Source organism: Platalea leucorodia (genome assembly GCF_965183815.1).
Source record: "Platalea leucorodia genome assembly, chromosome: 1".
Taxonomy (NCBI): Eukaryota; Metazoa; Chordata; class Aves; order Pelecaniformes; family Threskiornithidae; genus Platalea; species Platalea leucorodia.
In genome coordinates, this window is record NC_138823.1 from 120,315,118 (window position 1) to 120,341,772 (window position 26,655).

The 26,655-nt window shown below is 39.2% G+C and overlaps 1 protein-coding gene across 1 annotated transcript; it reads left to right on the top strand.

Annotated features, from left to right (window-relative positions):
- TOPBP1 (DNA topoisomerase II binding protein 1) lies at window positions 1-25,105 on the top strand. Its single transcript, XM_082325966.1, is given in 29 exon segments — window positions 1-49; window positions 493-580; window positions 1,123-1,257; window positions 1,849-1,992; window positions 2,783-2,964; window positions 3,108-3,301; window positions 4,148-4,327; window positions 5,503-5,672; window positions 6,232-6,395; window positions 6,914-7,161; window positions 7,450-7,769; window positions 8,607-8,779; window positions 9,806-10,017; window positions 11,280-11,572; window positions 13,301-13,474; window positions 14,511-14,620; window positions 15,741-15,864; window positions 16,243-16,392; window positions 16,890-16,998; window positions 17,607-17,799; window positions 18,468-18,694; window positions 19,759-19,922; window positions 20,858-20,972; window positions 21,512-21,684; window positions 21,687-21,704; window positions 22,547-22,687; window positions 23,772-23,861; window positions 24,334-24,495; window positions 24,864-25,105. Coding segments are annotated over 28 exon segments (4,590 nt in total). The 5' UTR covers window positions 1-49; window positions 493-499; the 3' UTR covers window positions 25,008-25,105.
- The last annotated feature ends 1,550 nt before the right edge of the window (window positions 25,106-26,655 follow it).

The following is a 26,655-nucleotide window of genomic DNA, read 5'->3' on the forward strand; positions in this document are numbered from 1 at the left end:
CGCAGTGCGAGCGTCGCCGCTTTCCCGCCCGCTGCGGAGGCGCTGGGCGGTGGGTGAGGGGCTGGGGTCAGGCCCCCGGCCCGCCTTGGGGCCGGGGCCGGGGCCGGGGCCGGGGCCGCGGCGGGGTGCGTGGTTAAACCGGTAGCGCCGAGCGCCCGCTGCGGAGCAGGGGCGGGCGGGCGGGCGGGTGGGTGCGCGCGCGGGAGCCCTCAGGTGGGCGCGTGGGGCGGCAGCAGGGCCCCGGCGTGAGGAGGGAGCCCTGTGGGGAAGGGGCCTCCCGGTGGGCCCGGCCTCCCCCGCCTTCCCCCGCCCGTCTCCGGCAGAAGTGGGCGCCGAGGCTGGGCGGCGTGGGGCAGGCCCGTGGGCCGGCGGGGGCAGGGAGAGGGACGAGAGGGGTTCCGCAGCTCCTGGGGGCGGGCGGCGCGTTCTGTCACCGCGCGGTTCCGGGCGACGCCGAAAGTGTCAGGACGCTTACTGGGTTTTGCTTCTCAGTTAAAGGATGAAAGGTAGTAAGGAGCCATTCTTTGTGAAATTCATAAAGTCTTCTGGGAACTCGGAGTATTTCTTTAAAGCTCTTGAGGTAAGCAGGTTTGATCACCTTTCTCAGTGAGCTTGGTGAATTATCTAATTAAATGATTTATGTGGTTGACTTAGGTGTAGCTTATGTGTATACATATGGAAATAAAGCTATTTCTGTAATAGAGGTGTTTAGTGTTTAATAAAGTTTGTTGAACAAGAACAATTCTGTTGAAGAAATTACTTCTTGAACAAGAAATAATTATCCTTTCAACACCTATTGACATTTAGTGAAGTGACATGTAGCTTGGAAGGTCTGGATAGTGGTCACTCATCTAAGCAAATTTAGGAAGGGCACTGTGGATTGTTTTCCACCTTGAGAGGTTGGTGGGAGCTAAAGGCACTGTGTGGCAGGATCAGGTCCTGAAAGTTTGTGTGATGAACACAAAACAAGGTATTTTAGCCCTTTCTTCTGCCAATATACTCTCGCATGGTAGCTTTGCTGTGAGCTGTTTTGAGTAGATGTACTTGTGCAGTTTCCCCAGGATTGGCTATTTGTGATTTGTTAATTAAAAAAATTCTGTTGTGTGTACTGTTTACCCGCAGTCTATAAAAGAATTTCAGTCAGAAGAACATCTCCAGATCCTTGAAGAAGAAACAGCACTCAATATAAAAGAAAATGATAAATCACTTTATATTTGTGATCCTTTTAGAGGCGTTGTTTTCAGTCATCTCAAAAAGGTATGCTACCCATCAACTTACTTCTAGCTATATTCTTTCTTTTCTAGAAGCACTCAGGCCTGTACTTGCACTCTGTATGTTCTCTCTTTTTGCACTGAATATAGGAGTATGAAGTATTAACAATAAAATCTTTAAAACTTCAGTGCATCCTGTATTTAGGGAAGAAGATGACTAGCAAAGCATAAGGATTATTTTGAAGCATGTGGAAAAATAAATAGTATGATCAGTTCCAAGTCTGCTGGAGTCATTAAGCTGGCTCTCACACTTTCTTATCTCCTGAGTAACATGATTTTGTTTGACCTGCAAGGAATTGTCCAGTAGACAAAGATAGGCTAGCTGGAATTGTCTGGCGTGTTAGCTGCTTTTACTGAGGCCAGAAACCCTACAAGGATTGTGCTGAAAATCCGCAGCTGAAAGTAAAAACAAAACTGTCAGCTACCTGGAGATGTTGGAGGAGGAAGAGAGCAGATCAGGGGCCCTTCCTTCCTCAGGATTCAGGGTCAAGGAAGGCCTTCCTTATACCAGTGTACCTTCTGCTAATTTTCTTTGGTTTTATTTGTTTTTTTTTTTTTTCCTGTTATTTTATTGCAGCTCGGTTGTAGAATTGTTGGACCACAGGTAGTCCTGTACTGTATGCAGTCCCAGCGATGCGTCCCAAGAGCTGAGTATCCTGTGTACAATATGACCATGGCCGATGTAATAGTATCCTGTACCAGCCTTGAAAAAGATGTTAGGGTAATGCATTGTACAAAATGGATTGTTCAGCTGATTATCGTTGACATTTGCTTCAGATGGCTCATTACTAAGGCAGCAGTCGTACTATATATAAGTCTAACTGTGCCTGTGTCTAGATATATCTAGTCTTTCTATAGACTATGTATACTTTAGGTAGAGAGTTGTATGGAGAAAGAGTGAGTCTTATATGGAGTATACAAATGTGTATGTAGTAGTATATCTATGCATACGCATGTATATATTACACAAGCATATATGTATATAATCATATAAGATTTCAGCTGTATTAATATGGGAGCAAATGTATGTTTTAGGGGTTTTTATTAACTGATTAGACGGATCACTTATCTTGATAATTTGCCTGCAGCTATAATGCTACAGACAGCATGCTCTGTTTCTGGTCACTTAAAACTACATGGTGAAGGTTTAATATCCAGTTGGCTATGGTTTAAAGAGTTTATCTTAGAAGTTTAGTTTTTATTTATTCCGATAGCTCTTTCTACCTGAAATGTCAACCATCCGTAAAATTTTACTCATACAGTATGATTGTAGTATTTTTATGAAGGGTACGTATTATGTTCGGCTTATCATAAATGCAAATAAAATGGAAATTATGTTTGATGGTTTTTACGGCTTCCATATATATTCATTTTGTATTTTTGAACAGTTTTTTAGGAGAAACCATGGACAATTGAAATCCATGATTTTGTTTTTTTAAGGTGAACGTGAGTGTGATGTAGGTTCTTTCTTTTTTCCTGATAATTTTCTATAATTCTTTTTCCCCACCCAGGAAGAAGTTCATAAATACGTGCAGATGATGGGTGGACGTGTGTACAGAGACCTCAATGTGTCAGTAACGCATCTTATAGCTGGAGAAGTTGGCAGCAAGAAATACTTAGTAGCTGCTTCTCTGAAAAAACCTATTTTGCTTCCCTCTTGGGTTAAGATGCTGTGGGATAAGTCTCAGCAAAGGTATAAAAAAACAAAAACAAAACTGTTTTTGTTTTGGGGACTGGTAATTCTTGTGGTGATACAGACTACTTTCTTTTTCTGGTTGATTTTACTTGGAAGAAAAAAATATTTTATTTCTTTTTTTCTTTCTTTCATTCCTTTAGCATAATGAGATACACTGATGTTAACATGGAAGACTACGCTTGTCCTGTGTTCCTTGGCTGTACAATTTGCGTCACGGGCTTGAGTAGTGCAGACAGGAAAGAAGTCCAGCGCCTCACTGCTGAACACGGTGGGCAGTATACGGGGCAGCTCAAGATGAATGAATGTACTCACCTCATAGTTCAAGACCCAAAAGGTAGAACTTACAGAGTAAATATTACTTTCTCTTCTTGAGCTGTAGTGTAAATATGCATAAGCATAAGAGTTTGAACTGTCTTTGTGTCTGCTTCAGTGTTGCTCTTACTACTTCTGTTTAGGGAATCACTGTTGATGGGAAGAGTAACGCAGGTCACTCTTACTTTGCTCTAAAGGCAAGAGAAAGAGAACAAAAGAGGAAAAAAACCCAGAGACCCAGATGGTATTTAAGGGAAGAAAAAGGGAGAATCCTAGAGGGGATGAAAGAATAAACAAAAACTAAGGTTTTTTCGAGAGCTGGATAGGACTTAATTTATATGCTGATTGACATTGGATTGTGGACTCACGTTTTTTAACTGATCTATTCTTTGTGCCTTCTGGACTCCCTACTAAGATAAAATGAAAGCTCCCTTTCCTTCCTCTTTGGAAGATGAGAGTATTGTAGTTTTATTGTGAGAAGAATGGGAAGAGTCTTCTTTTTTCCCCCAATTTCCATCCCTTTCCTTTCCCAGGAAATATCCTTGGACTTTGTAAACTTTTTTTTTTTTTTTTCCCCCCCGTGCTTGAAAGCTTTAAAGTTTTTGGGTTTTTGTTTGCTTTTGTTTTTGGGTTTTTTTTGCTTTAGTCGTACTGTACCCATGAGCTAGCCATCAATGAGATTTTTTTTCTCTAACTTTATTTAGAAAGTAAATAAGCAGCTTATCAGAAGAGACCAGAATAACACAACTTGCACATTGAAACATTGAAATCAGTTATTATATTTCTTAATGTCCAGCCTTCTTTCAGCGATCACTGAAGCATTAGCCTTTTAGTAACTTGTGATTTTTATTTCATTTACATTTGAAAGGTCAGAAGTATGAATGTGCCAAAAAATGGAACGTGCACTGTGTGTCTGTGCAGTGGTTTTCTGACAGCATTGAGAAAGGCTTCTGTCAGGATGAGACAATGTATAAAGTAGAGGCTGGATCAAAACTGAGTAATACACCCAGTACCTCAACCCCTACTAATCATGCCAGCAAGCCCGATAGTAAGTAATACCTTTTAAAATGTATCAAAGTAAAGTAGGAAACATTTGTAGTAAGGAGGAAGAACTGTTTCAAATTAGTAGGGTGCTGCTTGCTTTTGCAATGGTGGTTTGACAGTTTGGGTTCTGATTCTGCTTACGCTTAAGGTACAACAGATTATTTTTATGCACATTGAATGTTCCAATGTGTGTAGACTTGAAACATGTGGACAACTGTTTAAAAAGTAAACTTGAATTAGGCGTATGGTTGTCTGCTTAAGAATTGACGGTGTGTATCTCTTTAAGTCTTAAAAAAGCACGACTGTTCATACATTTGTAGTTTAAAACCAGTATTTTTTTCTTCATATATTTGTTTTTACTTACTCCACGCTATTAACAGGAGGAAAGTTAAAAGCATTTTGTAAACAAACATGGTAGCATGAAAGACACAGCCAGCTTTAAATGTGTCTTTCCAAATGCCTGTTACTGACTGCTACTTCAGGAAATGACTGAACAGGAACACTGGGTTAGCACTACCAACAGAGCACTGGGAAATCAAATTGGGTATTACGGAAACTGCATATAACTCTCTTAAATCACTGAGCTTCATGTTGATTTCTCTTTACTACAGAGAGGCCTGCTATTTTTAAGAGTATTTCTAATAGGTGGCCACAAAACTGGAATAAAAGCTTTGAAAACCGGTTTCATTGGCTGCTATCTCATAGATGACATCCATTTGGGAATAAACAGAAGGTGCATAAGCACTCTTGCTAGTAAGACCATACTCGATCTGTGTGTAAATAAAACTCTTGGTTTAACCAAGCTTAATCTTACCTAGTATTTTTTATTCTTTAGACTTTACATTTCCCTTTAGCACAACAAAATCATATAGAATCATAGAATGCTTTGGGATGGAAGGGACCTTTAAAGGTCATCTAGTCCATCCTCCCTGCAATTGGCAGGGACATCTTCAACTACATCAGGTTGCTCAGAGCCCCATCCAGCCTGGCCTTGAATGTTTCCAGGGATGAGGCATCTACCACCTCTCTGGGCAACCCGTTCCAGTGTTTCACAACCCTCATCGTAAAAAATTTCTTCCTTATATCTAGTTGTCGCAGTTTTGTATTTTGTTTAGTGAAGCAATGGAGAGAGATGAGCCAAAACTAATGCATCTTTTTTATTTTTAATTTTATTTAAAGATCATACCCTTTCGGACGTCAGCCACATTTCCAATATCAATTTGAGTGGTGTTAATGAAACAGCATGTAGTTCTGCTATGAGCAGCAGGCTGGATCCTCTTCCTGATGAGCTGGAAAACTTGGATATAAGTTCTTTTCAGGCCCGTGAAGATTTGTTAGATGGGTGTCGAGTATGTTTAACAATGTATACTTTGAAATGTTCCGTCTTAACCCTGTGTAAGCAACTAGGTTGAAGCACTGGCAATTGCTACTTGATCGAATTGTTGCTTCCATGGTCAGTAGCAAATGCCAGATTTATTTTGTGTCCACATGCTGTAGCTTGCATGTGTGTCTACATATATGTGTGTGTGTATAATTGTATTAAATGTGTAGTATAAATACAAAATTATATATTTATAGACATATGTATTTAAACACTGTAGTGAATGGGTTCTAGAATTGGTGTGTGGTTTTAGGTGGGTTTTTGTTTTGTTTTGTTTTAGTTGTACAACTTTGGCTGGGTGTTCATTCCATTAGCAAATATTGAAGTTTTGCTAGATTAATTTGCAAACATAAATTAATCCAATTCTAAATGCTGAACTTTTTTGCTGCTTCTCAGAAGCTGCACCACTAGTTTCTCTGTTCTACAGCAGTCAAAACAAATTATACCAAAATATCCTACGTTTTTTTTCTTTTTTCTTTTTTTCTCTTTTTTTAAAAGCCTTTTTTGTTACTGTGTTCTCTTTGTAGATCTATCTGTGTGGCTTCAGTGGCAGGAAGTTGGACAAGATGAGAAGGCTTATTAATTGCGGTGGTGGTGTTCGATTTAATCAACTTAATGAAGATGTTACCCATGTCATTTTGGGGGAAAATAATGATGAGTTGAAACACTTTTTGGACAAGACAGCTCACAGGTTATGATAACTATATTGCTTAACGTCTACTGCCACCTTGCTTTCTTTCTCCTACCACTCTGTAAACAGGAAAACATGTATTGATTTGAAAATCCTAAATAGTTCTTGACTTAAATGAGAAGACTTACAGCTAGTATTCACAAGTACATTCTCGTGCGCTCTTGAATACTGTAGTTCTTTGGGTAGCCATGAATCTCCACACTGAATAGAAAAACAAATATTCTTATTGGTGAAAAGAGGTGTTAACATGCATTTGTTAGTATATTGAGGAGGAAAGATTTGGCAATGCAGCAGTGGCAGATATAATTTACGTTATAGAAAATAAGTATGAAATTCTCTGTTCTCAGACTGAAAGAATTAAAAAAAAAATCTTGAGGTTTGTAAAGTGCCCAAAGCTTGCTTAGTATTGGACTTATAAACTTCAGGTGTGTGTATATACTAGTATTTGTGGAGTGGGAAGGAAGAATCACAGTTCTGAAACCTGCTGTAACTTGTTTGTATAACGCTTTATTTTATAGGCCTCATGTCGTGACAGCAAAATGGTTGCTGGAGTCATTTAGTAAAGGTTATCTACATCCAGTGGAGCAATATGTCCCTCTAAACTACCAGCTGTTAGAGAACCCAGTTTTGGAGCAACCTCGAATGAAGTCAGTTCTTCCCAAAAATAACAGTCTTTTGAAGAAAGAAGCTGTGAATGTTACAAAGCACCAGAAAGCTGCTGAAGATGACTTCCTCTCTCTCTATGTAAATAATGATTCTATCTTAGGTATGTTCTAGGCTCAGCCTACCATAGGAAGTTTAACTGCTCATAATTAGCATTTGAGTTTTGCAGCATTTGCTTATTAAAAAGCTAGCCACGTCTAGTATCTTAACTTCTATATTGTGTTTTAGAAATCAAATTTAAACAGGCCTATGCAGAGCAGTTTTTAACTAAAATCTGGCTGAAAACAGCAGAATACTGTCATTTCTTCATGAAGCTATTTCGAGTGATCTTTGATGTTCTTGTCAAGCAATTACTATGGTTTGTTGGTTTTGTTTTGTTTTTCTCTTTCAGATGAAGCTGAAAAACTAACATCCAGAACCTTCGGTGATGTTACTCACTTGACTGTTCAAGGAGAGAATCAATCTTCTGTCTGTAATGGTTCTTTGGGAGAGTCTTCTGTGCTGGTTGAAGGAGGCTTATTTGTCAGAAAGAGATTTCTTCTTTTGGGTTTTGGTGAAGAGGACGAGTCCTGTATTGCAGATATTATAAAGGAGAATGCTGGGAAAATTCTGCCGCTGCAAAGCAGAACCATTGCAGACTATGCTGTGGTACCTTTATTGGGGTGCACGGTGAAGCCGACTGTTGGTGATGTTGTCACGAATACGTGGCTGGTAAGAGAGTTACCTGTTTACTCATGGAACTGAAAGTGTATCTGTGTTAGACATATGTCTTGTTGGAATGCAGAGTTATCGGTGGCTTAAATGTAAGTAAGATACTGAGAGATTAGCCTCGTTTCATTTGAAATGTACTAAATGAAAGCATGCTTTAAAGCCTCTGCAACTGTAAGGTATCCCTTTTCTGTTTCACTTCATTTTCTACAGGCTTGTTAAATAGGACTTCATTGTCATGACTCAAAGGCTTCGTATGTGAGAGTCTGACAGCATTCTCTCTAAATAATGAGTTGTAGAAGGAGCTAGTTGACTAATAATGATTTCATTTGATGTTTTTGTGCTTACTTTTTCTTGTTTCATGCTTTTTACAGCTTTTTAACTTGTAGCAGAAGAGCAAGTCAGCTTTGTAGCTCAAAGTCAAAAAATATTAACTACATTTGCCAAGAGTAGGCACATGATGTAGATGAACTGCTGTTAGTGTTTTTGAGTACTACGTAACTTTCTGTGAAGTGAATCTATACTCTCAGATCTATAAGATCTAAGTGAATCTATATCTCAGATCATGCCTTGAACTGCTTTAAGGGAGCCTGTAGGGTTGGAAGAGTAGTAACTGAAAAGTTCTGAATAATGCCTCAGTATGTCAAACCTGGCAAAATTAAAATGATCTAGAAAAGAATTTGTCTAATTTAATGGGAAATAATTAGTCTCAGATGTAATGATGGAAGCAGGATTGCTTGTTGTTGAGTCCATAAATGCTATTGTACAGTTGCTGAAATATTGTTGGGTTTGTTGCTGTTTGGCTTGATTTGCATTGTTCTCTCTTTCACCTTCTTTAAGATAACATGTGTGGAACAGCAGCTCCTTTTAGATCCCCAGTCTAATCCGCTTTTCACACCAGTCGCAGTAATGGAAGGAGTTACCCCTCTGGAAGATTGTGTTCTTTCTTTTAGCCAGTTCACTGGTGCAGAGAGAGACTCCCTGGTTTATCTGGCAGGACTGCTAGGAGCAAGGTATGTCTCCTGTCACCATTTCTTCTTGTTCTTAGACAGCCAGTATGATGAAATCCATTATGCATTTAATTTCTTCTTTTACAGGAGTGACATATTAGAGTTAAAGCTCTTCTGGATTCTATTCATTTACAAAATTTAGTGCTGAAGCAATGAGACATTTTTATATAGTTCTTTTATTTTCCTCTCCTTTAGAGAAATTTAGTCAGTATTCATACAGTGTAATTTCTACCAGTATACACTCAGTCTCATATTTCCCAATGACTACCAGTAACCTTTTGCTCTGCGCTAGAACAGAGGAAAAAAAAAAAAAGCCAGTTTTTCAGGTGCCAGGCCTTCTGAGTTGCTCTTCAGTTGTCCAGGAGCGGAACATTGTTTCTCTTCTTCAGTACTATCTGGTTCAGCCTCATAACTGGTGATGGTGCGCCACTTCTTAGGAGCTGGGATGGTGAATTATTTGCTCCCAATTCATCAGGATCTTTGAAAAACATTAAGAAAAACATGTTTAGTCATGAAGTGGCAAAACTGTATAGCTCAGAGTATCATTTGATCTGATTTGTAGTCTGTTTGAACTAAATTCTTTGCTGGTGGGTTCTCAATCCTGCTGTCTTCTTGGAAGATTGGGTCCCTGATGATAAGAGAAAAACTGTAATTAAAGAAAACTGTTGTTCATTTGGAAATGATGCTTGTTGGCTCCAGAAAGGAATCCAGCCCATCCCATTAATCTTGCAGAAGAAAGTTAGGCCCAGTGTATGATTTGGAAATGGGATATGTGAGGACTTCTAGAGTATGAGAAATGTTATGTTTTCAATACTGATAGAATCAAAACATTACTGTTTAACTTTTTTTTTGTTTTTGTTTTTTTTTAGCTTGTAGATGTAGATTAGGCTGTGAAGTGCAAAGTGGATGGCCTTAGATAATTCTACTCGTTCTTTTTCTGTTGCTTGAATGCATTTTATAATAGTATAAATGTGCCCTAGATTAATTTTTTTAGTGACTAGATGAATGTTTTATTTAATCTAATTTTAGAGTCCAAGAATTCTTTGTGCGGAAAGCCAATGCAAAAAAGGGAATGTTTGCCAGTACCCATCTTGTGGTGAGAGAACCGGATGGTTCCAAGTATGAAGCTGCGAAGAAGTGGAATTTGCCGGCAGTCACTGTAGCTTGGCTTTTGCAGTCTGCAAGGACAGGAAAGAGAGCAGATGAAAGCAAGTTCTTGGTTGAAAATGTGGAGGCTGAAGGTTGGTTATTAGCAAGTTAGGGAATACGATTGTGTCATTGTTAGTTCACGATAAAGAAGGCAAGTATGATGAAATTTTTTTTTTTTCCTAACACCTTCAAAGTAGTAGAGCTAAAGGGTATTTTTGAAGTTATTTTTTTTCCTGCTGTTGAGTCGTGGTTATAGAAATGATACTGTGTGTTTGCTGCAAAGTCTCTTGGAGCTAGTGGATTCTTGTGGTTATCAGGCAGCTGGGAATCAAGCTCCGTGTCTCAGCTTTGTCCTTTCTGACACGTATACTGCTCTGTAGATTGTGTGGGAATTGATAATAGATCCAGCTTAGAACTTCATATGTGTTGATCTGCAATGACATGATGCCCCTCTTTTCAGTCCTTCGTGCCTACTTCATCTTCTGACGCTTCTGCTCCTTTTCCAGTTATTTCACACCTTTTATTTGGCAATATTTCTTCCATATTAAGATGCAGACTACAGTGATTTAATACTGAATGTTAGCAGACCTGTTTTACCAGTGCCCTTGTGAATTAATTATATGGGTCACTAAGTCAGAGGACAAAAGGTATGTTGTTGGTGTAGGCATGTCTTATCTGTATATTACCTTTTTAAGGAAAAGAAGTCGGGGGGGCAGTAAAATGTAAAAGCAATTCTTGTACTAATCTTTTTTGAGCTATAAAATCATGCTTATCTAGAAGTGTTTATGATGGATAAGCTTTAAGGGCTTATTCTTGGCTAAATCTTGGTCCTATTAATCCAAAGGCATAAGGGACTGGAAGCGTACATAATGACCTAAAGAGGTGTGATTCAGAGTCGTGAATATGAAAGAAATTTTACGTTGCATGGAAAGTAAGGAGCCAGGGAGGAGGAGTTACCTTTAGTGTTGAAAGGGAAGGGTTTGTTGTGTATTATATATTTTTCTTGGATTTGTAGTTTGATAGTTGTTGTACAACATACGTGAGCTATACAGGTATGTGTGGAACTGCAAACAGCGTGAATGGGCCAGGGGTTGCTTGCTCTTTTTCAGACACTTAGGGTCAAGCTCAGTACCAATGTAGTTCAAATGAAGTAGTTAACTGGAAGAGACAGTTTACAAATATACAGTTACAAAATACAATTTAGAGCATTTATTGGGGGAGATATGAATTATTTTTTTAGGGAAAGGAAGGTCAGATGGACTTTCAGTTGTTGTTTAAATAAAAGTGTTTGTGAGATTTGTGTTCAAAAGAAAAATCAGATTGCTTGCTTATGTTTTCTTTGTTTCTTTTAAAGATAGGGAGAGTTCCATTACTCAGCTTAGCAAGACACCAGCAACTGGTAAATCTCCTGATTCAGAAAAACCTACTTGCCTCCTTGAAGCTGGGAAAAAAACAGCTGTGACCCCTCTTGATATCAACAGGTTCCAGAGTAAAGCTTTCCAAGCTGTAATCTCTCATCATATTGGAAAGACAACAACCCCTCTTGCACAAGGGGGGCTGCCACAGAAAGAACCGTCTTTACATCTTGATACACCGTCAAAATTTCTTTCCAAAGACAAGTTATTCAAGCCTTCTTTTGATGTAAAGGTGATCATCTTTGCAAATTTTTTAGTCTGTAGAGCCAGTAGGGTTAAAGATGTGCATACACTTAAATACAGCACAGAAACTTACGCTTACCCCTTTTTATGCTGTTAACATACAGACTTTCCATTTTGAATACAGCCAGGAAAACTGTCTCTGTTTGTTTATATGTATTTCTAGTTAATGACCTGTGAACTAAATTTATTAACTAATAGATGCTATGTCCTTAACAAAGCTCCTTTATGCTTATTGCATCATATGCTCCCGTGTTCTACACCTCACATGGTATACAGTCTGTGTTCTTTACATGTAAAGGCTGAGAAATGTAACGAGAAGGCTTATAATTGCTCTAGATATTTGAAAACAAGTGTTTGCTTGGTTTTTGATGAAATGCTACTTTAATGAGATGTTTTAATGTAATAGCTTTATAGTAATTACAAAACTGTTATTGCAAATTGAAAAATGCATTGGGGTTTTGGGTTCATTGTCTCATTCTGAAGGCCACAAGAGGTTAGAAAAACTAGTAGCCTTAAAACAGAACAAAGAAACCCCTGACACTTTGGGAGTGTTTGTGCTGGAATAGCTCGTGAATGACTCAAGTGTGCTTTGGAAGGCTTCAGGTTTGTTTTTCATTTTCAAGGCCTTAACTGAAAGATGAATGCACTGAATTCCTGAAAAGTTGCTGGGTTTTTTGGGGGATTATTTGTGGGTTGGTTGTTTTGTTCTGTTGTGGGGTTTTTTTTGGGGGGGGGGTTGGGTTTTTTGGTTTTTTTGTTGTTTTTTTTTTTAACCCCTCTGCCCACAATAGAACAAGACATATTACAAAACCAGAAGAATCTCATGTTCTCTTTAGTTAGTTCTGCTTCAAGAAGAGAAGGCTCTGGGGAGACCTTATAGTGGCCTTCCAGTACTTAAAAGGGGGCTTACGGGAAAGATGAGGAGGGACTTTTTATCAGGGAGTGTAGTGATAGGACAAGGGGTAGCAGTTTAAAACTGAAAGAGGGTAGATTTAGATTAGATATTAGAAAGAAATTCTTTACTATAAAGGTGGTGAGACACTGGAACAGGTTGCCCAGAAAAGTCGTGGATGCCCCATCCTTGGAAGTGCTCAAGGGCAGGTTAGATGGGGCTTTGAGCAACCTGGCCTAGTGGAAGGGCTCCCTGCCCATGGCGGAGGGGTTGGAACTAGATGATCTTTAAGTTCCTTTCCAACACAAACAATTCTGTGATTCAATTGGTGCTCTGCTTTTTGAAATCTAATAGTTTACCACTCTGATAATTTTGAAAAGTAAGATATTCTAGACCAAAATTTCTCTTTTTTAAAAAAGGGCAGTAGGAAACCTGCTGTTCTAAAGGTGCAGATAGAATCACATACTCATATGCAACTCTTGTCAGTGAAGGTATTAGTAAATTAAAGTAATTGGTTGGGATTAGGAATACCTGGGTTTGGCCACTGGCTTTTCCACTGAGGGCAGTTTTCACTGATGGCAGTGAAAAGAGAGATTAATAATCTATCCTCTTCCTGTTTTCCTTATGCAAACTCTAAGATTGGGGTTGTCTTGTACTGCTTTTGTGCGATGGTACTACAGTTGCACTTGCTAGCTGCTACTGTAGTACACCGTCCTGGTTTAGGAGTGTGATACCTTACTACAGACTACATTTGTGAAACTTGCACTTCAGTGAGAATTTTGTAATATGTTCATGAAAGTCAGCTGGTTGCTTCTTTTTTGGTAGGATGCTCTGGCAGCTTTGCAGACTCCTGGAGGTCCTGATCAAAAAACCAGGAAACCGAGCACACCTCTCTCTGAAGTCATCGGCAGAAACTTGAAATTGGCACTGGCGAACAGCACAAGGCATACAGTAGCTCTTACTGCCAGCCCTCATTTGACCACTGCACAGCCAGAAGCGGTAGGAAATTTTGGTTTTGAGTTTCTGGACCATAGGCTTAATTAAGAAAATGCCATATCTTTTGTGATTTAAGTTACAAAGGAGTTTGTGAATTGTGCTTTGTGATCTATTTGAGTAGAAATCCATATGATTATGCATTCTTCAATAACAGCTAAAGGAAGGTAAGATAGAAGAGTTTCCTCCTGGAAGGCAAAGAATTTTAAAACCTTTTTCTACTGTCTGTACTACTATCTTTAATATTAAGCAGTTTCTAAGTAACATGGTGTATAAATATGTACCAATTTAAACTTTGTATTGGAATGAGAGGATTTCATCACACTTAAGAAATTGCCAGGCTCCAGATAAGCAGGATTAAATATTTTGTGTTGGACTAAAGTTAGGAGCTCTTTTTTGATGCATGTGTCGTCTTTTCCTATCTTCCTCTCTAAGGTGCTGCTCTTTTGCTTACTAGGAGGCACAAGATGTGATCAGTTGCTTGCCCCCTTGTAAAGATGCGTTACATTGTCCTTTCTGGTAGTCATTTTGCCTCTTCAGTCTAATCTACCCTAGTGAGAGAAACCAGAAAAAATGTATGAGGGAAGGGAGTATTTATGTATTGCTTGCCGTGTTAGTACACTGTTTACTGTAGAGGAGGGGCAAGAAAGCTCATGGCCTTCAGCAAGGGAAGGCTGTCACTTCTTATTTTGTAACTCCTTCTTCTTACTTTTTTCCCTCCAGTACAGTGAAATACTTCTGTATTCTGGCATCAGGTTTGATAATTCCCTAATTTCAGTGTTCAGGAAGTGCTCAGTCTGCGGTAGAAGGAGCAGAATATATCCCAGGGAGACTGGCTGAGGGTGAATCTTTTGTCTTTGGATAGTGCTGGGTTTTGCCCATGGAGTTTGGGAGTAGCTAAAATAGAGAAAATATGTTTATCTTAGTTTTGTTGTTATTACGTATTTTACTACATGCTACACTAAATATTAAAGTACTTTTGTTATTGATACAGAAACTTTGCAAACATGACTTTCCTATTTTTTCCCTGCTGCTTGAACAGGAAGAAGACCCCAAGCCTCTAGCTGACGTTGTTATATATGTTAGTAAAAAACTTATTAAGAAGCAAAGTGAACTGAATGCAGTAGCAGCTTCTCTTGGGGCAGACTACAGGTATCAACTGATACAAACAGCTTCTAAGCTTCTGCATTGATGTGACATCTAATAAACATGAGTCTTGGCATTCTAATATGCTTATCTATATGACCTTTTGCTATAGCTAAACATTAGATTTCACCACCTTAAACAATTTCTATTGCAAAATGAGGTCATCCACTTCTAATGCAATATAAGGCCGTCTTCCCCCCGCCGCCTCCCCGGTCTCTGTGTTCTTGATAAGTCTGTCTTGGAAAGACTGTGCTGAAGTCTTCTCAAATTGCAGAAAAATGTTTTCTTTTTTTTTTCTTCTCTTTTGAAGAAAACTAAGAAACATTTTTGGTTTTTAGGTAGTTTAAAACTTGCTTTATGTTTTAGATTTTGAATCTGATCTGTGTGTCTGTGTGTGTCTGTGTTTCTCCCTGGCTCAGAACTAATTATTTTACAGATTGTAAGCGTGGCTAAGTTCGTGTGCTTAGAAAAGCTTAGGAAAAATAGGTTGTCATGAAGAGAAACTACAAAGTAACCTTTGTGATTTAAGACAGCATTCTGCTCCCACTAAATCTGATTTATGTATTTTGTCACTGACTTCCATGGTAAGTGTTATCATTCACAGTGTGGATGAGGAAGTTGCCCTTACCTTTGGTAGTAGCTTAGAAATGCTGAAGATATTTGCATTAGGTAGCAAATACTATTTTTTATTGGTTTAAATGTTAGAATCCTGTGTTTTGTTTATTTTGAGCTTCAAGGATCAGTATTTCACTTGCAGCTCAATATGTCGATAAAAGAAAAAGCTCTCTCATCCTGGGTCACTGGTTCTTTTCAGAAACTGATTTGAAACTCCACTTACTTAAATAAAAACAAGCCAGAAAAACTGAAGCAAAACCCCTCCTCTTCCATATATTTATCAGACTTAGTTTTGTTTACTTCAGGAATGCTTTCAAAAGACATTGAACTTGTTCTATCCTGAAACTGTATGCTGTCTTTTTTTGATGAAGAAATTGTTTTTTTAGGCATAACAAAATGGGCAAAACAAGATTTTAACATGAATAAGGGATAGAACAATTTCTGGGATGGATTTCTAATACTTTTTGATAGGAAATGATATCTTCAAGTTGTATTTCGTTTTCTTTTCTAGATGGTGCTTTGATGAAACAGTAACACACTTCATCTACAAGGGAGGACAAAATGACAACAATAAGGAGTACAAATCTGTTAAAGAACGGGGTATACATATTGTTTCAGAACACTGGCTTTTAGAGGTATGGAGCTCGCTTTGTTCCGTTACTAAAGGTGACGAAAAATGGAGGTTTAAAACCAGTTATATGGCAGTTGATTTTCTGTTTGAATTTGTATTGAACATATATAGGAACGGATGTTTTGCATCCTGCTTTGCTTTTATAAATTGAGCAATCAGTTTTCACTGAGGTACTTTCTCCTCATGGAGAACAAGGTAAAAAGAAATTCTCTTCCATTAAACATTTCTGCTACATGTTTCCCAGAATGAGAGCCACATTTCTCTCTTGTGTGAAGTACTTCTTTCAGTGATGTGCTTATACTTTTCCTATGTTTAGATGTGGAATTTCTGTTTTATCTCAATCAGTTTCTCATCTTTCTTATGTTAACTGATTTTATTACAGAGTGCCCAAGAATATAAACGGCTTCCTGAATCTCTCTTTCCTCACACTTACAATCCCAAAATGAGCCTGGACATCAGTGCAGTGCAAGATGTCAGGCACTCCTCCTCCAGTAAACTTCCATCAACTGGAAGACCAGCAGAGGAAAATGAGGTATAATGTGTGATATGCATTCATGTTCTATGAAGCGATTTGGGTTCGGTTAACTTAATTGTTCTATTAATAAAAAATGTTGATGCTTATTCAGCAATGCCCTGAATCAGGTTTCGCTAGTAATTAATAGTAGCTATCGCAGATGATCCTTAAGGTTTTTCTGCATTTGTAATATTCCTCGTCTAGGGTGATGGAGGGAAACACAGGCATTTCAGGATTAGAAGTGCTTTCTAAATTTAAAATTATGTAGGTCTTTGCCTTCTTTTGTAGGTAACGAGATCCGAGGTGTGAACTTGCCTTAGTAGACCTTTAGACTGCAGAATAGGTGTTGTCACTGATGCTGCTGTTCACTGTTTTGTTGTCATTGCAGTAGCAGAAAGGTTAGGTTTACTCTAAGGCAAGATTAATAATCTTCAAAATTTATACAAGTGTTGAACATGGGTAAAAAGCAAAAAATTTTAGTTTTTAAGAATTCTACTTGTCTTCATTGGTTTTAGATTATTCCAGTGGACGAAGATGATGCTGAAGATGATGTAACTACTGACCAAATAAAGGAAACAGTCACTACAAGGGAAGAACAAATTGTAACAAGTGAATCCAAAGGAGGTAAATGTAAATAACTTTTCAAAATAGTTGTGGAACATCAAACTATCAACAGAAGACTTTTACAGTGTCAGGTGCTGAATGTACTTGACTGGTATATACATTGGATTAAGATCTGGAAGCTTTATGTACTAATATATATATATACACCAGTCAAGTACAGCTAGCCCTTATTGTTGCTGGATGTGAGGGAAGGGTGTTGCTCTCTATTGTAAAGACTGACAGCCCATAAGAAAATCATGATCATCCATTGCAAATCACTTAATTGCTGTTTCTTTGTTTTTAAAACATTGAAGTTTGTCTTTAACATTACAAATCACTGTTCTAGAATATACCTTTTTTGTTACATAAATGTTTTATGGGACAATTGTGGATATAAGTTAGATCATGCGAGCAAATTCAGAAGTGAGCCAAATGGAGATTTTTACTTGTGTCTAGGAATATGCGACTCAGGGCATGCGTAGTTTTCCTAGATGCTTTTTCCCAGATGTCTTTTCCCCTTCTTAATGTATTGTTTTTGTCCTAATGTCCGGTTGACTGGAATTTCAGTTACTTTTCACTTGTTACAATGTAACAGTCTTGATCTTGTGAGTTTTCTTTCTTCTCTTAAGTTTTAACCCAAGCACTAGAAATGAGGGAGAACTTCCAAAGGCAGCTGCAGGAGATCATGTCTGCCACATCGCTAGTGAAACCACAAGGGCAAAGAGGTTCCCTTTCAAGGAACAGTTTTGATGGTTCTCCAACCACTCCTGATAGCACGCGGTCTGTGCGAAATGGCCGCAGTAGGGTCTTGGAAGCTTTAAGGTATTGATTTGTGTTTCGTAGTATCTTATTTTGTCTTCCCTGTGCGTCCTTAGGCAGTCATTGAACATGAATAGGTCTCCGGGGTTTTCGGATGTATTGTCTTTCTCTGCTGATGTACTTAAGTTGCTTCTCTTGCAATTCAGAATCTTTAACTGGACATGCTAGATAAAGTCAGAATGAATGTTATCTTAATCCACAGTGGGTATCTTTTGTTTTTCAAAAAATCATGGAATAGTATGATTGCTTTTTAATGTTGAGTTGAATTATGCCAACTGATTTCTTTTCTTTCTCTTCAGATTAGTTAGTGTTCTTATAGATTTTGAAGAAACCATTGCTGCAGTATTTCAGTACGTAGGTTATATACAAGTAGTAGGTATTCCTGCAAAAGTAGAGTACACTGATTTTGGAATAATTTATCAATATGACACATAACATCTCCTACTGATACTTTGGTTGCCTTTTTTCAGCCATGCTGACACTTAGGCCCACAAAACCAGGCTGCCAGAGTTGCTTTTATTCTGAAATTTCCCCTTTCCTAGCCATGCTTTCTAATAATGAGGTCTCTTGGACAGCACAGTTGACGTGATCATTAACACATTGCCTTCTAGTATGGTAGTCTTCTGTAAAACAAATGAATATTTAAGGTATCTGTGCTTTTTTTTCCTTAGGCAATCCCGTCAGGCACTCACAGATATAAACACAGAGCCATCCCAGAGTGAGCAGATCATCTGGGACGATCCTACTGCAAGGGAGGAGAGAGCAAGACTTGTCAGCAACTTCCAGTGGCCTAATAGTCCTTCCCAGTACACTGAGCAAGGTCAGAGTAACGCCAATAAGAACATGGATGAGTCTGCCTTCAAAGGATCTTTAGCCGATGCAGAAATTGCTGGTATAGGTAAAATCAGAAATACAATATCCTTGTTCTTTGCTACAGCATCCATTTGGTCTTTGGGACTTTTAAAATACAGTAGTGTTTGAATTCTCCTTTAAAAAAACAAAAGTGAGCACTGTTGGCATTTCTTGAATGCCAAAAATACAATTTTACATCTTTGAGCTCCATTATGTGTTGCTGTTCTTTAAAGAGGAGCTTTCTTGTCCATTTGTCATTTGTGGTCAAACACCAAGGCAGCATCTGTCTTAAAAATAGTCTGCATCAACTTTAGGAAATCTTCCAAATTTTTATTTGGAACCACAGCTGGTTTCCAGGTAACAATTCAGGTAGGTATAGTGGAATTCAAATGGGAATACCAGTAGCAGAATCTTTTAAATTGTAGTGGAAATATTCATAGCTGAAGAATGGACATATAGGAAGAAGATACCCATGAGCCCGAAAAACAGATATGTCAAAGCTGCTGATGGACATGCTTAGGTCAGGATTCAGTGAAGATACTGTATTTATCTTCCCTGTTCTTTTTGAAGTCTTTAGTCTACTGCTGGGACTAAGGAAGCAACATACTTAAGGTTTTTTTTCATCTGTTTTTGCTTTCTTCCCATTCCTGCCTCCTGAGAGATGGCGGAATCCTTTATTTCTCTCTCCCCACTGCCCCCCTCCTGCCCCCAAGTCCCCCTCAGTCTGCTTACAGAGTTTCTGCTTATGGCAACAGTCTTCCTGAAAACTGACCCTGTCCTAGAGGAGGTTGAAGAAAATTAGCTAAATGCATTCAATTGATTTTTGGTTCAACTGAATCAGTGCAGTTTAGCCAAAGAAATTAGGCCATTTGAGGTTTTTCTGTTTTTTCAAAACAAGGCATTCAGGCACATGAGTCTGCAATATTGCAATTGGTGGTATGTGGTATAAGGAAGAGCATCTTTAAGAAAAGCAATGGTGAAATGTAGCTGTGCATGTTGTAGCAGCAGTTGTGTTTGTCCTTTTAGGATTGCTACTTTTTTTTTCTTTAACTTTATCCATAATTCTATTCAGCCAAAGACAAGTCATGCAAAAACATTTTACTTTCACAGCTGTTCCTGAGCCTGGGGATGGAGATTTGATTGGGGGTCTAAAAAATCCTGTATGTAGAGATCCTGAAACACCAATTAAAGATCACTTGATCCCCACTCCACAGGCTCCCAGCATTGCTTTTCCACTGGCTAACCCTCCTGTTGCACCACAGCCCAAAGAAAAGGTTTGTCATCTGAAGAAATGTTTATGATGATTTGTGTTCTGAGAGATGTAATGACGCTTCAAGAACTTTTGAACTTGATGGTAAATATAAAATAGATGAATATCTGCATCTGAAATCTTGAAGTGGATTACTTCTGTGCAGTTCTATTTCTTTTTCCTCCTTTCCTCTAGATTTTGAACAAATAACGTTTGTTCAAATAAATAAAGCTTGCTTGTTCAGACAAATAAAGCTTTTTGTCCTGTTAGTTCCTGCTGGAATGCTGAGGTGGGCTTTGGAGTGGAGAGGTGCTACTTGTATTACTCAGAACTCCTCCAGCCATGTTGGGATGATGGAAAAAAGTTTAGACTTTTGTTTCCTTGGTGGTATCTGGAATTTATGTTTAGGTACAAACTGAAAATTATTTTTCTGCCAAAAACCTGGTTTAAAATTCTGCTTTGTTATAGTGAACTTGGAAGGGGCTAGGAAAATGAGCTTAGCCTTTTGCCCACAATGTACCGCTTGATGCTCAAACTTTCAGCAGCTATGTGTCTTCAGAGGCATAACATGTCATGTTAGTAAACAGGCGTGGTGGAAATGCATAGAAGCCCTCGAAGTTACAGAAAGTCTGAATGAATGAGACGGTGTGATGGATGGATGATGATTTCTTCGTGTGTTCAAGTTGGCATTCAGTGGATATGAATGAAGGATTAGTTTTTATGACAGATTGGTTCAGTTGTGCCCTGAAGAAAGGGGGAACTGAGAGGACGTTAAGCAGGAGCCTAACGTTGATTTGAAAAGATCCAAGCTTTTGTCAAGTGATTGACAGGTTTGGTTCTGCTTTTCCGGGCTAAAAGAAAACTTAATATAAAAATAACTCAGAATGTTTGGCAGAGAAATAGTCAGCTGTCAACCTAATCTTTCTGTCGTATTTTCAAAATCTGTTACTGTATTTCCAGGCTGTTACAGAAGATGAGAAGGCTGACGAAGAACCAGAAAACCACCGTAAATTTCAGCTGTCTTCTCTTAATCCTCAAGAAAGATTTGATTACTGCCATCTGATTGAGGAATTAGGTACCAGATATTTGTAAAATGCAAAGAATAGTTTGTGTCTGTAAGCTGGTAAGCAGGTCAGCTGTGGCTCATTGGGGAAAAGAAAGGGTTTCTGTTAATGACTCATCAGATTTGAGGTCTCAAATTTATGGCTTTCTGTGCTTGTGAGCAATTCTTTGAATATATTATTATTATGTGAGTGATCAGCTTTGCCATAAAACACAACGGTTTTGTCTTCTGGCAGTTTCTTTTAGCTGTCTCCACAACGGCCTCATTCTTTACTGTTGGGAGTGCCCAGGACTGCTGTCCTCTGGTGTCTCTCACAGTCCTGTCTGTGTTACAGTGGCACTTTATTTTTTTATCAGAGCCACTCCTTCCTGACTGCTCCTCCTTTCCTGCCAGCTTCTGCCCGTGTCACTTCAATGATAATATTTTCAATGTAAATTTGAGTTAAGTCTATTTTTATCTGAATTCAAATAATTCTCTCTTTGAGTTGATTCTTTCTGTGGTACAGCATGACCCTTAAATATTTTGAATCAAATTCATTCCTTACTTCCAAGGTGGAATAGTGCTTGAGAAACAGTGCTTTGATCCAAGTTGCACACACATTGTTGTGGGACATCCTCTTCGAAATGAAAAATTCTTGGCTTCAATGGCAGCTGGAAAGTGGGTGCTTCATCGTTCCTACCTGGAGGCGTGTAGAGGAGCTGGCTGCTTTGTTCAGGCATGTGATTATTATTGAGAAATGAGTATGTTGCACTTTTCCTCATTTCTTTTTATTTTGCACTACTAGGAAAGGACTTGACTTAACCTCTCAAAAGCAATTAGCAGTGTGGGGTGCCTGAGCCTTGGGAGTTCTAGAGGATTCAAAGCCTGAGAAATTTTTGGCAGACATTTCTCTGAAAACTAGTCCTGGACCAAACTCCTAGTATAGGACAAAAAAAAAACCCTATATTTTTATAGTTAGTTCTGAAAATTGAAGCTTGAGTAGCTTTTGGTAAATTCTTGTTGATATCAGCTAAAGTTATGTGGATCTTGTTACACCAGGAATTAAATCCTGATCCTTTCAATAAATGAACGTAATAGTTTTAAGTGATCCAACTCTGAAACCACATACGTAAACATTTTTGAACACTCTTCCAACTCCTCACCTCCCTAACCATTATTTCACACTTCGGGGTCTAGCAGTTCTTTGACATTGACCAGGCTAACTTTAAAATAATGCCTGTAGACTGGTTTATATCTTTATCTATCAAAACCAACTGTAGAGTCAATGGTGTTCAGAGTAGTGAGTTGCTTTGCCCTGCTGTTGAATTCCATTGCAAGAGGATTCTGGTTGTCTACAATGTGACTTGATGTCACAGAAAACGTGAGTTGATTTAGATACGCTTGTGCAATTAAAAGCCATATCTCTGATTTTAACTAGAGCTGTTTTGGCCAGATAAATCATTATATAAAGCTGGAGTGAGTTGGGATTTGTTCTGGTTGGTTTTTTTTTTTTTTTGGTTTTTCACTTTGGTGTGGGTTTTTCATTTATTTTTCTGCTGGTAAAGTTGGCAGGACTGCTTTGTAATTCAAGGTTATGATTGTTCTAGGAAGAAGATTATGAGTGGGGAAGTAATTCCATACTTAATGTTTTGCCTGGAATCAATGTAAACCAGAAGAAACTAGCACTTGCAGCCATGAGGTGGAGGAAAAAAATTCATAAAGGGAGGCAAGAAACTGGTATTGTTGAGGTATGGTATTGTGGAGGTATTTAGATACTCATGAAAGTTGTACAGTGTCAGTGGACAGGACAGAGATCGTCACCAAGAAACTCAGAAACTTAACTGTGAAGCAGGGAAAGGTAATCTCCCTTGTTATTAAGAACAAAATGGCTTAGCTGGACATATTCTAGCGAAGTAATTTTGTTTTAAAAAAACTTTTAGTGCTGGCATATTAAGAGTCTTAATCTCCTCCTGAACCATTGTTCCCTTCTTGCAAAGCCAGAATGTGGCTCCTTATGTATGTAAATGTCATTGGCCATGAAGATGATGTTTACACTGCAGGTCTCTGAGGGAGCTAACCGAACTCGGCTTTATTAGGAAACCACAACTGGTGCTGGCAGCAACAGTTACAAATCCCGCGCTGTGCCGTGTAGGTGAACACAGCTCTCTGGACAGCATTTTTATAGCTCTAGCAGTGAGCATACTGTTGTGCTTCAAACATGGCACTAGTTTGCACCTTTCCTAAAGCACCTTCTGTGATTTTTACGGTGCGGGTTCCATAGTCTTTCAGTGAGATTTTTGAAAGTGGGAACTGGGCTCCCCAAAGCCTTTTAACTCAATAGCCTTTTAAAATGAATGCTTGTAACAAATCCTCTGTACCCCTTGCCTACTTGGAAACCAGAGTGAGTGGTTGTAGGAGGCAACCCGCTGGCCCTAGGTGCTGTTACTGTAACTGGGCAGATAATGTAGTGCATGGGGGAGGGGGGAAATGTTGTTTCCTAGTAACTGTTTTTCTTAAGATGTGTTTCTGTAGATGAGTGTCTGGTGTTCTGGAAAAAAATACTCATTGCCAAGGGTCTTTTCATAGATCGCTTTGCCCAGGTTGCTATGCAGGTGAAAGGGCTTGGTGGCAAGCTGCCTGACTGTATGGCGTTGCCCCAATAGTCGTATGTTCTGTGGGGGTTTTTCTGCCATTTACACTTAAAGACAAAAGTAGGTGATGGCAAATCTTTATCTGATGGATATTCACAAAAGGGGCAAACTATAGATCTATTAAGTCTTTGTACTTTTTTAGTACCCATGTACTTTTGATGAAACTGAATCTTTTATCTAGGGAGCTTTCAGTGGTTGGAAAGTGATCCTGAATGTTGACCAAACCAAGGAAGCGGGATTCAGGCGCCTTCTGCAGTCGGGAGGAGCAAAAGTATGTAGTTTTTTTGAAAAAATAACTGAAGACACATATGTTTCTATTTTTTTTTTTTTTTTTTTTTTTCTTTCTGTTAGACTCTGCGCTGGGCATTTTCCATGTGGGTGAAACGTCTTAACCAACAAAAGTGCTTGCACAGGATAGCTGAGACATGGTCAAAGGGTGGGAGGAAAAAGCTATGTCATCTTCATTTTGCATGTGGTCAGGCAGGGCAGCTTGTCTGAGGTCACGCAAGTCAGTAGGGCTGGTGGGAGCTGAGGATAGAATTTCTGTGCCCTGCTCTAATGAGAAGGATCACCCTTCTCGAAAGGTGCGTGATGGTACAGAATGCAGCTGTAAATGGTATTTTATTTCCCATTGCTTTGCTAGTTAATCCGATGAGTGAAATTATAGGTCATGAACTGCATTTGTCTTGGGGAAGAATCAGAAAAATAAACTTGTTTTTTGTCTGTCGTGTTTTAATCTGTAGGTGTTTTCTGGTCATTCTGTGTCTCTCTTTAAAGAAGCAACTCATCTCTTTGCTGACTTCAGTAAGCTGAAGCCGGATGACACCAGGGTTAATGTAGCAGAGGCGGCAGCCCAAGGAGTGAACTGCCTGAAACCGGAATACATCGCTGACTACCTCATCCAGGTGTGCATGCCCGAGGGCGCTCTCGGGGTACTCTTCAGCTGCCCCACCGGCGGATGGGGCAGGCCCCTCACCTCTAACAACTCCAGCCACCTGTCGTCTCTGAAAGGGGCTGCTGCCTCCTTTGGCAGGAACTGTGGCCACAAGTGCCCATGCTGAGTATTTCGATCCGTGGCCTCAGACTTTAATTGCTATAACATGAATTGTTCTAGTGCTGGCAGTGAGATCTGTTGCAGGGTAGGGAGCTTGCAAAACATATTCAAAATGTATGAGTGCAGTGGTCGTTTTGTTATTTTCAATTTTAGAAAACTAACGAGCTGTTTCTTGGAACCTTCTTGAGCTAAACCACTTTTTTCCTTCCTCTATTGAAGGATCCACCTCCCCCAATGGAGTGTTACTGCCTGCCGGAAGCTGAATCTTACTTTCAGAATAACACAGAACTTGGAACTGGAATATCCCAGAAAAGAAAAGCACTGGGAGAAATGAGCAGAGTCAAGCGATCCAGAATACACTGAGCAAATTCCATGTTTTTGATTTGTACATTTTTTTTAATTCATATTTTTAATTTTTGTGGTGAGAATGAAAAAATATAAGCTCTGAGTTTCACTTCCAATTTGTCCTGAGATTAAAATAACTTTACAGTAATACTCATAGGAAAGATCGCATTGGTTACCAGTAGCATCTAAATATGTGGCAAGAACTCATCCAAAAAATACATTTTCTCCAAAATGTCCTAACTGTCCCACTAATGATTTTGTTGAGGGACACCATTGTATAATATATATATAGTTAAGAAATACTTTGTGAGATGCTTATGACGCCTTTTATCTGTGTGTTGTGGGGAAGGTACCAGTTGATAAGAATTCTGTTGCATTTCCCACACAGTAATGGACTTAGGTTTTACATGAACTTTTCCTCTTTTGGTATTTTCTAGTGGAGGGGAAAAGGGAAACCGGACAAAAAGAACTGGCTTGTAAATTTTTGTACTAATAAGAGGGTGTAATAAATTATTTCTATAAAACAGAGGCGCTGTTGAGGTACTGCCATTCTGAGTGCTCGTGAATCTGTTCAGCAACCATAGAACCAACTCTGTTTGACAAGAGGTGAAGTTTGTCTGACCGTGCTCCCTCTTTGAGCCTGTGACGGGAACCAGAGGCAGAACAAAAAGACGTTAGTTTCCAGCAGCTGGAAATGTTCTCACTCAGACAACCACAGTATTTGACGAACTGTTTGACCTTTTAGTAACTATGGGGTCTGGCTCCCTATTTACTGAACTGACAGTATGTGAGTTGCACTGTTAGTAAAAGTGTTTGTGTTGTAGCCTGTTTGAACAGAAAAGCACAACATCCAGTTGCACAGGACCAGTGGAGCTGCCTGGGGAAATATATGTAACATCTTTAAAGTCTATTTAATTTAACTCTTTATTGTTTGGGGGGGGGGGGGGGGATGTATATTCTACTTCAATTTCCTAGCTGCTGAACACTCTGTTTTATAGAAAGTCTTTGCATCACTACCAGTTGCAGATAGATACAAGAAAGGAGGAGACACAAGCATCTAAGCCCTCTGCAGTCCGGAGAATCTTGCTCTAGGCTTGGGAGAGCCAACCCCTTGCTGCTGGGAGGAAGGGCCCAGGGACCTGAGCTGGGGGAGTCTCCAGGTGAGGGAGAACAGGAGCCTTTATGTGCAAGGCTCTGCTTCCTCCTTTCGTGCAGTGGATGCTTTGTCAGTGAGCTCTGCAGCACGCTGTCGGGATGACCTGAAGGAATTGTCAGGAAGGATTGAGAGATGCCAGTGAAGGTGAGGGATTTGATCCTTTTTAAAAAAGGTGAAATCTGTGCCCCCATCAGTGGGGGCTCAGGCTGTGCCAAGAGCGCTACGGTAAGACTACAGTCTTATCACCCGCTTTGCTTTTCTTGATCTTAACAGCTTGATGCTTTTTGCTATTTGTGGGTGTCAAACATCTCCAACTTGCTCCAAGTCCACACACTGAAAATAATACTGCTGTTAACACCTTAATTCACATTTTGAATTAACTTTGTATTTCACTGGCAATTCTCTGTTCTACCTCCAAAATGCTGCTTTGCATCGCAGGCATTTTAAATAGGTGTGGGTATTTATTAGTAGGTGAGACGTAAGGGTCCTATGACTGTATTATATTTTTTG